The sequence below is a fragment of the Doryrhamphus excisus genome, linkage group LG8, assembly GCF_037039965.1.
Source record: "Doryrhamphus excisus strain RoL-2023G ecotype Guam linkage group LG8, RoL_Dexc_Guam_v1.1, whole genome shotgun sequence".
In the NCBI taxonomy this organism is placed as follows: domain Eukaryota; kingdom Metazoa; phylum Chordata; class Actinopteri; order Syngnathiformes; family Syngnathidae; genus Doryrhamphus; species Doryrhamphus excisus.
In genome coordinates, this window is record NC_136364.1 from 18,003,064 (window position 1) to 18,016,407 (window position 13,344).

The window sequence follows — 13,344 nt, forward strand, 5'->3', positions numbered from 1 at the left end:
AGAAACATTTTAAGCCATAAAAACGGCCACTAGGTGGCAGAAATGCATTTTTTTACATATTGAACTGTCACAAAAGCAAAAAAAAATATCTGTATCAGAGGCCTGATATTAAATATTTCTACCCGTAGAACTGATATTTTCCTGAAACTTTCCTATGTCCTACTGCTGCTTATTATAGAACGAAAAAAGAAAGAAACAACCTTTATTTCTGATGAAAGATGTGATGAAAATAATCTAAAATGTCTGGGATTAAATTAGATAAATTGACGACAAGCTTTTTTTTTTTTAGGTTTGCTTTGAAAGCAGCTACCTTCCTGCGCTAAAATTGCTTACAAATGTCAAAATAACACAATAACAAATTCATGATCCATCATCAGTTTATTGTGACCTATCAGTTATTTTACCGATAATGAAAACATGGTTTTAAAATGAATGTTTTTTTGGGGTCGTCTCATACTTAGGGTTATCTTATCGTGTCAGTATGATTAATATCAAAATAGAGGTCAAAACACCACAGTCCTCGAATGTATTTTACAATTGTATCAAATAAATGCAGCGATGACATACCTGTATATTATCGTGATGATACTGTCATTATTTGCAGATCAGTTGCCACAAGATAAACAGGAAGTGTATTCTCATCTAATGATGACCACATTTAAAAAGTTGAATCAATATTTCATCCATTTTAGTATTTTCGTCAAAGTGATGCCATTACATCTAATGCAGATGACTTTTCATGTTGTATTTCTTTTACAATAACCCCACATCAACAAAACGGTGCTTTCTCAATGCACACTTTATCCAGAATTTCTCACCTTACTTCTTGACAAACTAAGAAAATTCGACAATGCAACGTGCACATTTAACTTGTGTGTAAAAACAAAAAAAAAACAAAGCACAGTCCAGTAAAAAGAATCTTTTTTTTTTGTTCCTTCCCCATCTGTTTTTTGTAATAAAGGTCAGCAAAACCTTACAGCTGCCTCTGTCTTACATCATATAAAGCCTCGAACATTTACAAAATATTTACAATCTTAAAGCAAACCCAATAAGGAAAATAAATTGCAGGTTTGTCACAGTATAAGAAGACTAGCTTTATGTAAGTGTGCTCTGTTGTTCAGTGTCTTTATGGCTACATTTCACCAAACACGATTCCCTCCATGACTTTCTGACGCTTGTCCTGACAAGCAGTCAGGAGGTACAGTTTTATTTGCTATATGATACTCCTTTACCTCGTCTTAACCAGTCCCTCCAAGGAGACTGGACCTTGTCCTGGTTGGCATCTACACTCCAAGGGAAAACGGTCTTGCTGGGCTTACGAAAGAAGGACATGCCGTGTGGGGTCATCTTCTTCTGAGGTTGCTCTGACTGCTGCTGGGACCTCAGCTGCTGGTTGATGACGATCTGGATGTCATCCTGAGGGAAAATGTGGAGAGAAATCAGCAATGAGCAGGACACTGCTTGGGAGTATTGGGATGTTTTATGCCAAAATGCCAATTTTTTGCCATTTCTCAGTGAGTCTTAATGGAAAAAAATTGTTCGTTTATCGTTTTTAATTGGTTCCAGACCCGACCGTGATAAGTGAATTTCCGTGAGGTGTAGGTTTTCTTAATTTTCACAGTTAGTGTATAGAGAACCTGTTTACAACCTTCTTTAACATTATTAGAGCCCTCTAGACATTAAATAACACCCCTATTGCCACCTTTACATTTATAATACCCAATATAGTAGATAAAATAACAGTAAATAAGCCATTAAGTGAGACTCATTTTTGTTCCTATTGTGAGATCATTCAAATCTGCAATAAAACCCTGTTGTTGCAGTGGTCAGCTCTGAGCATTGTGTGTCTCACTACAACATTACTGACACCTAGTGACCAGTGTAGAATACTACATATCCTCAACATCTTTGAATGTGTCTTGATTTGTATTTTAATTAATTTATATGACTGATAATTGAAGCAAAAGCTGTTTGTTTGTCATAACCAGTAGGTGATGATATATGATATCCTTTAGAGGTGTGTTGTTAGAACACAATTTTCTCAGCAGGATGTTTGTTTATTATTACAGTATGAGTCCATTTACAGGGAACAGGAAAAAACAACAAAAAAAAGTACAGCTGCAGTCAACCCTTATTGTAAATTCTATGTAATTCTAAAAATTAATTTAGTCTTTTTTAGTAACTACTCGGTCAAAGCGTTTACATTTTTAACATAAACTTCATTACAGTAACTTTTGAATATAAGAAGATTGTGAAGTAAAAACTCCAAAAATAAGTGTCTGACGTTATATCATGTGATGTCCAGTCTTGTTTATAAATGCTGAATCAGCAAAAGGAGCACATGACACTTCCCACACAAAAACTACTCAATACTACTTTCAAAAGGGAAATGTGCACACTGTAAATAAACTCCTGTTTATGGAATGTCATTTTACAGACAATCCATACGTCTTTATTTTAGAATCTATAAAAAATAATATTAATGGACACAATGAATCAGAACCAGCAATGGTGGAAAATGGACATACAAATCTGATATTTGTAACTGACTAGTGGTGGGCAATTTACAATGGAAGGATTTTTATACAATGTTTATTTGTATGGACTTTGCTCTTTTTCCCCACATTTTTTCTGTTGGGTTTTTTTTGGGGGGGGTGGCATTTTCAAAATGTTTACATTTTTATCTTGCAAATATGATATTATCCCCATAATATTTTAACTTTATTCCTATAAAATTCCTATAGAATTATCCTCAAACAAATTCCATAATTAAAAAAAACTCATAATTATGACTTTTAAAAACTGACACTATTTTTTCTCTCACTCTTATGACTTTATTCTTTATTCTATTACTGTACATTTTTCAATTTACAATACTGAGTCCTTACCTGCCAGGCTTCCAACTCCTGTGAAAGCTCCAGTTTACGCTGGATAGCATCTAATAATTGATTATTAAGAGACATCATGTCATTTTTACTTCGGACCAACTCAGCTTCCATCAGATTTTTCCTGAAAACAAATCATTCACATCAGTCACATGCACAGAAAAACACAATTCTAAAGCTGTAAATGTCCATTCAATAAGTTCATACAGTATTGGTATTTGTTATGAGAAGATTAAGCATTAAGGATTACTGACTTGGCAATGGCTTCATCTCTGTCTCTGATGGCTTGTCGGATGACTTCATTCTGCTCGTGGGCGCTCTGCAGACTTTTTCTCAATTCAGTATTCTCCTGCCGCAGTTGGGAGGTCTGAAGAGGAGCATCAACAACTGCTTGAGTAATGTTTATTGTTGTATTAGTTCATCTTCTTGAAGTTATGTTATCTTGTGTTATGGAGCATAAAATACAGCAGACTTCGACACAACGATAGGCTGCATTCAGAGCACCCACAAGTCCTCTACCCCTTGGGTCACATCCCTCCCCGGGAGCACCAGGTCACCTGATCTCTCAAGGCATACGCTGTGCTCAAATTCCCACACTGATCACTCGTCCTGACAACAAAAGAGTAATGCAGCTCCTCCAGCATACAGGAAAAAAAGAGGGATCAGGTAGCATCCATGCATTTGTTCACGATTTGCCCTCCTAAAAGGGGTTTTTGACATATTGGCCTATTTACACGGTTCTTCGGGGAAGTAAAGGGCCAGGATAAACATCCAAATCACCCAAACTCTTAGCTGTAATACTGCAATACTGTCATTTATTTTCTATTTTTCTCACCTCTGACCCAGACGCCTGTACCAGAGATTGAGCCACAGCCTTCAACTGTTGTAGAACAAGACTCAAGTTCTCCTCTTGATCTGTATCATCAGAACAGCTTACACTGTTCTCTTCCTGCGTCAGTGGCAGTAGTATTTGCAGGATACAACCCAGTTCTTCTGTGAGCTATAAAACAGGAGAGAAAGTACATTACACACATGGTTTACCAATTCCCGTCTTTGGGGGCTGCATGGGTACATCTCAGTTTTGCCCCCAGGGGGGATTCAACTACAACCCGGATTCAGTCCGCGGGGCTGCACAGTCGCTACCCACATCCGTAAGAAGAGTGGATATGAATTTCACTATACATTTATTTTTTGTGTCGCTATCCTGCTTGGTAACACAAAATATGTAGACTAGCAGGCACATCCCAATCACACCTAGGTAGGACAATATATGGCTTCCATTTGAATATGGCAGAAAAGAAAATCCCCAACGTAATACAGTAAGTTGCAAAACTTGCTTGTTTGTGTGCTGGAGGGTCTAAAACGAGGAAACGCTGCAACAATGAGGCTGATAAACAGGAAATGTATTGAATCCCTCACAAGTGTAGTTAAATGACATTTCCCTGCAGTAAGTGATTAAGACTGTTTTGGAATTCTTCTGTTAACATCCAAACTTCATTAACCAGCTGTTTATTCTCATGTTATAATGAATTCATTTGGAATTTTCAATTTTGAAGATTCACTGTCTTCACACCCTCACCTGAGCGGTGGCATACGCGAGTCACATCGTGGCTGACAACATGCATGCAATGCAATGAGCTCTCATCACGTTCCAGCCAGCAGAACATACAAAATACACGTGAGTCTCATGTTGAAACTCTTACACTTGTTTTTCTTTGCATTGTAAATTCATCAAAGTGAAAGAAAGCGGCACATAAGAGGACACCTGCATGATTTATCCATTATAGATCAATTATCAGCGCTATCAAAAAATGAGGGAAAATGTCTTTTCTCATTTCTCAAAATGATCTACCCCTTATTCTCTTGAGGGTTCTAGTTGACCTGGAGCCTATTCCCGCTGATTGAGAAAGAAACCGGTCACCCGTCAATCATATAGGGCACAAGTAAACAAACAACCATTTATCCTCACATTCACACCTATGGACAATTTGGTACCTCTTCTTTACTGACGCATAAGTCAGCCATATCTAACTCTGACAGGAGAGAAGCATCTCCGAGGCTCTTGGATTCCTGGAGGGCCACTTGCTCCATAAGATCATCCACCTGTGCTTGAAGCCGCTGTGAGCAGCCCCGTGCCAGCTCCACCTCCTGTTGCGCTTCGGCTAACTGGAAACACACAAATGCGGAGAACAATAACAAATGTTGCCTTCAATTTTAACCGTCAAATTGCCTGACCCGAGGCCATCAGGACCTTTTATAAACTTGTTTCGCATCCATCCACGTCGCGTGAGACAAGCATCCTGACATGCCAGATTCCAGCTGTCAGTGAACAATGAAACTAATCGAACATGTGAGGAATTCAGAGCTGCAGGTAAAAAGTCGGCGCGACTAAAGTGAGTACTGGTAGGTACAGTACGTCCTATTGAGTCACACATCCTGAAATCCCACTGAAAGAGTTTAAATTCCTTTTGTTATTGAAAGTCTTCCGTTCATTCAATCACCACATTGCTGGCTGCTCATCTTGATTGAAAATTAAGCATTTGGATGAAATAGCTTTGAAGAAACACTTTCAACCTGCATGTCATTCTTTTTAATTGACTTTATTTACAGTACATACGTACATGTGTTCAGTCAGTCATCTGCTGGAAAACATGTGCACGTGTATACGTGTGAGTGTACCTATGTACATATACAGTGTACGTATGTGTGTGTGTACCTGCTGGCTGTGCTGCTGGTTGAGTTGGTCGTGCAAGGCTAGACGTGTGTTTAAAGAGGCCAAGTTGGTTCTTAGCTCAGTGTTCTCCTGACAGAGGTTCTCCAAACGTTCCTCCAATTCCTGTTCCCTTTGAGTGAGACGCAAAACCTGGACAAACACACACACATCACAGAAATTTATTTTCTTTAAATTAACACATGATATATTCCCTTTAACTTCAGTGTTGTTTTCTTTCCATGCGAAATTTAATACAATAAGAATCTTAATAATAATTGTTAAAATTGCATTTTTAAAATTTCCAAATTCTACAATAATACATATAAATAAATTGTATTTTATTTCTCCAATAAAAAAAAACACAACATATTTTTTAGGAGGCCAAAAAGTAAATATATGGATAATTGGCATAGTTACCTGCTCCTTCATGGCGCTGATCAACTCTTCATCTTGAGGCCGACTATGGATTGCTTTTTCTTGCCGGTCCTGTTTTAGCATCTGTAATTCACTGGACATGACCCTCTCCACCTCCATCGCCTATAAACAGTCAGTACATCAGTTGGAATTAATAATTCGTACCGTAGATAACATACAATTATTATTGCTTTTTTTAAAGATGGGTGTGCGTAAAGGAAGGGATAGCAGAAGGAAGCGAATGTTACACATTTTTTCCTAGAAATTAAGCATTTTCAAGTATAAAAATGGCTAAACAAATAAAAATACAAATATATAAGGCTTTCAAGAGTGTCACTGTAAAGTTTGGTGTCGCACGCAAGTGCCGGACTTGATCGTTGGAACAATAAGCTTTTATTGCAGGTGAATTATCGTGCAGGGAGCACTATAATCCCAAATAAAAATGCCTAATGCCGCTGTAACCCACTGCACTCCATTCTGTCTGCCACTCATTCTATCTTCCTAGGGAATAATTAACCAATTAACCACGATAAACAAGGGATTAGTGTACATGCCTTTTCTCCTCCCTGGTCCTAGCAATTGGTTGTTAGCGTTACGTTCCTTAAATCAACAGAAACCCCATGTTGAAGATCTGAAGCTGAAGCTCTGAGCCCACATAAACACAAAAAGTAGTCACATCAACGCCCCTCTTTAAGTCTGGAGTGCTTCATTGGCGTTATTCAACAGTTCAGAGGGGTCCCTGTCAAGTCCCATCACAGCCGAAGAATAAATGATGAAAAGTGTGCCATGCAGCAGATGGAGCGGAGGACTTCTCGCTCATATAATTGACATGTTCCTCAACAGTCTAAACGTAAAACATCAGGAGGATGAAAAGGGACAGCTTGTGTGTACGTGTCTGAATGAGTGTACTGAGGAAGTGAGTGTGTGTGTGTGTATTGAAAGAAAGAGCATACAGAACAAAAGCAAAACAGAGCTTGCAGACGCACTACGAAGAAGAGAAGCTTGTATCGTGAAGATGCCATAATTACCGGCTGGTCTCATCAACACAGACCAGTCTCACAATGGAGGCAGCGACCCGCTGAGAATCAGCAGAGACACGAGTGGAAGCAGAACGCTCTGTTTGTTCCAGACACAAAGCCAGAGATGATATCCCTTCATATGGCCCCCCGAGCCCCCGGGCCATCCCGAGTCCACAAGCTGAGGTATCTGGCAGCTGACAAGCCAAGCTATAGCTAAGGCCCTCGGGGGTTTACACTGAAAAGATGGCTTTCCCTGGGGAAGATGGGATGTTTGGGAAGGGGCATCCAACATCAAAAAGAGCAAATGAAAGATGGATATCTCTCAGCAATATATATTGTCTCTTCCTCTCTCTAGCTCTGTGATGCTGGGTAGCAAACAGATTACCGGACTTTGCCTTTCTCTTTTGACACAACAAGAGAAATCCACAGTAAAAAAATAGAGGATAACAGAGTCAAAAAAAAAGAAGATAATGTTGCCATAATGTTGCCTGAAGGAGTCGTGTCATAGCAAAGATCTCCTTGGCTGTAATCAGATGTCCTGCTTTTCCTTTTCATAGAAACTCCCTATTGACCTATTTATAAGTGTTATTTATACAACCTAACAATCAAGTGTACTCGAGGTAACACTTGATTAAGTTAATGATTTAACCAAAAAAGCACAGACAGTACAACTTTCAAAGGGAACATTGTTGACAACTATAATTCTAACGGCTTCCTCACCAGTGTACCATATCTTACTTATTGTGTGGAAATATGGGGTAATAACTATAAAAGCCATCTTCACTCGCTAAATGTACTGCAAAAAAGGTCAGTAAGGATAATCCATAATGCCGCCTACAAGAGAACATACTAACTCCTTATTTCTAAAATCACAAATACTTAAACTGGCTGATATAGTTCATCTTCAAACAGCTAAAATAATGCATAAGTCTAAAAATAACAATTCCCTAAAAATGTCATCCAATACTTCTCTACAAGAGAGGAGAAATATGATCTCAGGGAAGAACTACATTAGAAACACTTATATGCTAGGACTACGTTAAAAAGCCATAGCATTTCAGTATGTGGAATCAAACTATGGAATGGATTGAGTAAGGACCTCAAACAATGCACAACGATGAGCCAATTCAAGAAACAATACAAGCAGTTGATGTTTGCTAAATACAAGGATGAAGAGTCTTGAACCAGTCATGATGTGCTATATATATCACTATATTGACACTTACTATGGTACCCATTATGTCATTGTATGGTCATATCACCTCGTACTTCGGTACAAGGTACATTATTTAAAAAAAAAAAAAAAAAAAACTTAAACTGTATTATGGCAAGCAGGAAGTGAACAAATGTAACAGTTACTGATTGTAAAAGTACCAGATGGAGGGGTAATATTTAATAAGTTTTGCTTCTTCCTACTCCTTTTGGACATGTGGAACTGTGAACTGATTATATGATGCATTGAATTGTAATCGGATGCATGTTCAAATGAAATAAAACCATTACCATTACTGTGCATTTATAATACAACACACTTCTTTTCATTATGTACTGACTATACATTGTAGTGTGGCCTTCATCAAATAAGCAGTTACTTTTTCCAGCAGCATTGTTATCTTCGATCACTACACTCCTCTTTAATCATATTATTCTCCTCAGCCTTATTTCTTTACAGTATATATTCCACTTCAGTCATGTAAAGCTGATTAAATGTACAGTACATAGCTCTTTCTAAATCCACACAAAGAATCCTGTACAAGAGAGGTACATCAGCGTATTTATGTAGTGTTCTCATGTTGCCGCAGCGATAACAATTATCGCCTCACAGCACAGTGACGTCAGTAACTTACCCTCATGTCCTGCTGCATACTTTGAAGCGCTCGAGTGACTATCTAAACAGTCACTGTCCCAGCGTGTGGCATATTATTGCATTCACCTCCACCAGTATAGAAATGCTTCTTTAAAAAAGTTCATAAAAAACACTTGTTAGGACCACATAGACCAAAAACTCCCTCTTGTAGTTGGAATTGCAACCCCATCTGTACACACAAAACTACAGTATACTCACCGAAGACATCAGGTCAGGTAAAAAGACGTCATTAGACACTCTCCAAGTTTTAAAACAAGTCTAACACCAAAAGAAACAGTTCTTGCTTTGCCTTGAACAGCCTTAGCCGAGTTAGAACCATGTTTTATCTAAATTGCCTTTTTCCTGCTCTTCAAGGGGGTCTTTCCACAGTCAGCCCTCAGGTGAAAAGACAGTCACAGTCCATTATTCTGTGGACCTTGACACATGGGAGGGAATGCAATCCTGTTTGGGATTCATTTTAACTTTGCAGGAACTAAACGGTTGCTTGTTTATACTACACAAGGTATCTTAAAAAGCAGTATCATGTCTGAATGTAGTAAAGGAAAAATACAACCCTTCCTTCTCAGGCTCACAAAGTCTTATCAACTGCTCCGAATGAGGTGATAAGAAGTCCTAAATTACGTCACTATTTGATTGTCTTCACAGTGAATATACTTTATATGTGACTGAGAACTGATGATGCTCTATCAGATGTGCAGTCGCTGATATTTTTCCATGATGTCATATCACTGACTCAGCAGCAAAGACGACTAAACATTAACTTGGTGTTACCAAACAAGCTGGATAAAATGACACTGTAATATAACTCAAATCACAAATACGATGTAGACTTTTACCGTTTTTATTATTATTTTTTGTTTAAAATAATCTATTATCTGAATAGTCTATCACTAAAAACTATTATCATAACAAACAAGAAGACAAGATCACCTGTGTGACCAAAGAGTTTTGTGCTTAACCTCAATTACTCTAATCTGGAAACCAATACTCAAAGTAACTAATCACTTGTCAGTATGATTGTTATTTATGAGTAGTGATTAAAGGTATTCAATACAATATAAATGCTACAATTAAAAAAACTTCTAGCTTTACAAGAAACGGTTCTCTTTTTTTCTCAGCCATTATCTGAGCAGAGACAGTTATGATTTGATCAGTGTTTATTTGTTGATATGACTGAGAAAACCTGTTTAACCAAATTCCACAAAAATTGAGGGCGGAGCATAGGCACAGGAAAAAAAAATGCAATTACAGTGGAACGTCAATTAAGGTACGCACCGTATTTTTTGGTTTATGTCAAATGTACACAAAAATTTTGCCTCGGTTCAAAAATTTCCCATGAGCGTACAATATGACGTTATGTCGTGTTATTAGTATTTTGCTTGAGTCCAACTGTGTTTGTACTACAAGATGTCCCTATTAGCTTGTTAGCATATTTAAAGCTGTCCCCCAGCATCGACCTCTGTCTATGGGCGGAGGTTGACTGTAGTTCTTTGCAAACTATCAGATGGGCTTTTCAGATGGATCACTGCTGCAAAATAACCCACAATGGAGCTAAAGTAAAAAAACATATGATAAGGAAGTGTAAAACACTATTGAATTCAAGAAATAAGTCACTGCAAAACACAAAAGTGGTGTATGTTAGTGACGTGCCACACCACCGATGAGTAAAAGTCCAGATGATATCGGTGAGTATCAATTCCCACATCTAGTGTCCTTTGGGACCGGATCTTGAAAAATTGAATGTCATCATTTGAGTTAAAAATCTGAAGCGGAAAGGTTTCAACACAAATACAGTAATTAGCTGCCAAGTCCTACTGTGTTTTGCATCAACTGAGTAACTGTTTAAATTGTCTTTCAGATGACACACAAACAGGCTTAGTGTGTTTTCAAGTAATACCCCAGGGGCTTATAAAGAACAGTTTCACTATGTGGGGTGGATAGAGTCAGTGCCTGCCTTATCTTCTTTGTAGCCTGTGTGGTAACTTGATCACCTTGAGGGCCTCTCATATGGACAGAAGTGAATTATTCTCACACACACACACACACTCGCAGGCTTCCCTGTGTGTGCTTGCTTGGACTCACAGTGTTTAGCTGATCCCTCAGTTTCTGTGTGTTCTCGCTGTTCTCCGACTGAGCTCGTGTCTTGTCTCTCTCGGCTTTGCACAGGGTCTGAGCGAGATGCTGCACCTGAGAGCTCAGATCCCTCACATCCCTCTCCAGGTAGCCCACCTGACTCTCCCACTGGGACTGGCAGTTCTCCAGCTTCAAGCGTAGCTCATGCCTGCCCTGCTCCAGCACCTGCACGAGACGGGCATACCACATGAAGCCTAAGCATGTCAAGTAAACTTAATTAAATGTCTGACAAGTAGTGTTGATGCTTTGTATGACTTCACTGCAAGAATGACATCATTTTAACAGGAATTTAAGCGGAGTTCATTACAAATAATGGAATGTAATAACATCTTTAAAACGTGAGAGCATGGCTCATTAGCAAGCATTTCAGTGCAGAACTGGATTCCTTTATGAGAAAGTGATTTTCAACTTGGACTGGGACATGGTATTAGAATGCAGCATTGTTTTGTTGTTGTTTGGTCATAGTATACAGATAAATATAATGCAGAAACTTGCAGTAATGCAAATCAAATCAACTTTATTTGTATAGCACTTTTCCTGCAAGGACATGCAACACAGAGTGCTTTACAGAATTAAAAACAATTACCACAATGCAGTGTTATGAAGCGATGGTACAAATGAATATAACAAATCATCACCATTTTCCTTGATTCTTACACTTTTCCCTACTTTTTCCTAAACTTTTATGTAATGTGAATTGAATTGTTTTGATTCAGACCTCAAACTTTCCACATTGGTAAAGTTTTGTGTTGAGTTGAGTGTCTTCCGAGTAATATTGCAGTAAGACGAGATTTTTATTATATAATATGTAGGGGGCCATTGGGTATACATTAATTCATAATGTCAAACTAATCACAAGTGTATTTGAAAGCAAACAGATGGATGTACTTTATTTACTTTAAGTCTGCTTCGAAGCGGAATAAAACATGACTGCACGAGGAGGGGTCATTCCAAGTTGCCCCAATTTTCCTTAAACATTTTATGCCATCTTTATAAAGCTAAAAGTCAACATTTAGCCCTTAACTCGAAAGTAAAAGTCTTACCTCCAGCTTATCGGCGTACTGCTCATGGAGTTTGTCGCTCTGCTCTTTTAGCTGTCGGTTTTCCAGGAGCAACGCGTTCCCCAGCTGGGCTGCCAAAATAACCTCTTCCTCCTTTTGTTTCAAAGCCGCCACAAGTTGACCGGGGTCTTGGTAAGAGACTATTTCCTCCTCCTCGCCGTAGTCGATGAAGAAGCCCTCCTCCAGGCTCATTTGCTTGGGCGTGAAGCCCCACTCGTGTATCCGATTCATGATTCCTGTCGCTTGCTTGGTTCACACTAGTCAAAGTGATACACTGGAGGCATCATTTGTAGGTACCATGACACCTGCCTGCCCTGTTACAGTACTGTATGTGGGGGGAGGGGAGGGGAGGGGGAGGAGGGAGGCCGAACCAGTGTCACCAGCAGCTGACTTGCAAACACTGGGCGGCGGCTTGGGTCACCTGGCAACCGCCGGCGTCACATCACATACATGAAAACACACATACAGATGCAATGGGGGCAATAGTAATATTATGGTAATGGTTTTATTTCATTTGAACATGCATCAGATTACAATTGAATGCATCACATAATCAGTTCACAGTTCCACATGTCCAAAAGGAGTAGGAAGAAGCAAAGCTTATTAAATCCTACCCCTCCATCTGGTACTTTTACAATCAGTAACTGTTACATTTGTTCACTTCCTGCTTTCCATAATATAGTTTATTTTTTTTATTTTTTATTTTTTATTTTTTATTTTTTATTTTTTATTTTTTATTTTTTATTTTTAATTTTTTATTTTTTATTTTTTATTTTTTATTTTTTATTTTTTATTTTTTATTTTTTATTTTTATTTATTTATTTATTTATTTATTTTTATTTTATTTATTTTTATTTTTTTTGCCACGTACCAAAGTACGAGGTGATATGACCATCCAATGACATAATGGGTACCATAGTAAGTGTCAATATAGTGATATATACTATAGCACATCATGACTGGTTCAAGACTCTTCATCCTTGAAGAGGATATTATCTTTTTATACATATTGTATAAAATATTATATTGTCTTTTTATTACAATACAATAGATATAAAAGTGATGATCTGCTGCCCACTGAAAATAGGAGGGGAGGGGAGGTTACTTTCCCTCCCTATATTGCACCCCTGGTTGTGAGTACCTGCAGTTAAAGGGACAGTACGCAACAGGTACCGAGAAGGAGCCAACATTCCAACATTTTCCTGCTTCCTGCTTTGTGTGTACGCAAAGTGTTGATTGTGATTTGGCAAAG

At 38.3% G+C, this 13,344-nt stretch overlaps 1 protein-coding gene across 1 annotated transcript; it reads right to left on the bottom strand.

Moving 5' to 3' along the window:
• Positions 1-359: 359 nt before the first annotated feature.
• Positions 360-12,422, bottom strand: LOC131134760 (BICD family-like cargo adapter 1). The gene is made up of 9 exons (XM_058080348.2): positions 12,075-12,422; positions 10,981-11,196; positions 6,016-6,135; positions 5,602-5,748; positions 4,881-5,051; positions 3,721-3,885; positions 3,140-3,252; positions 2,889-3,009; positions 360-1,416 (listed from the first exon to the last, which is right to left on the bottom strand). Exons 1-9 carry the CDS (start codon positions 12,321-12,323, stop codon positions 1,207-1,209), a joined length of 1,512 nt encoding a protein of 503 aa, XP_057936331.2. The 5' UTR covers positions 12,324-12,422; the 3' UTR covers positions 360-1,206.
• Between the last annotated feature and the right edge of the window lie 922 nt (positions 12,423-13,344).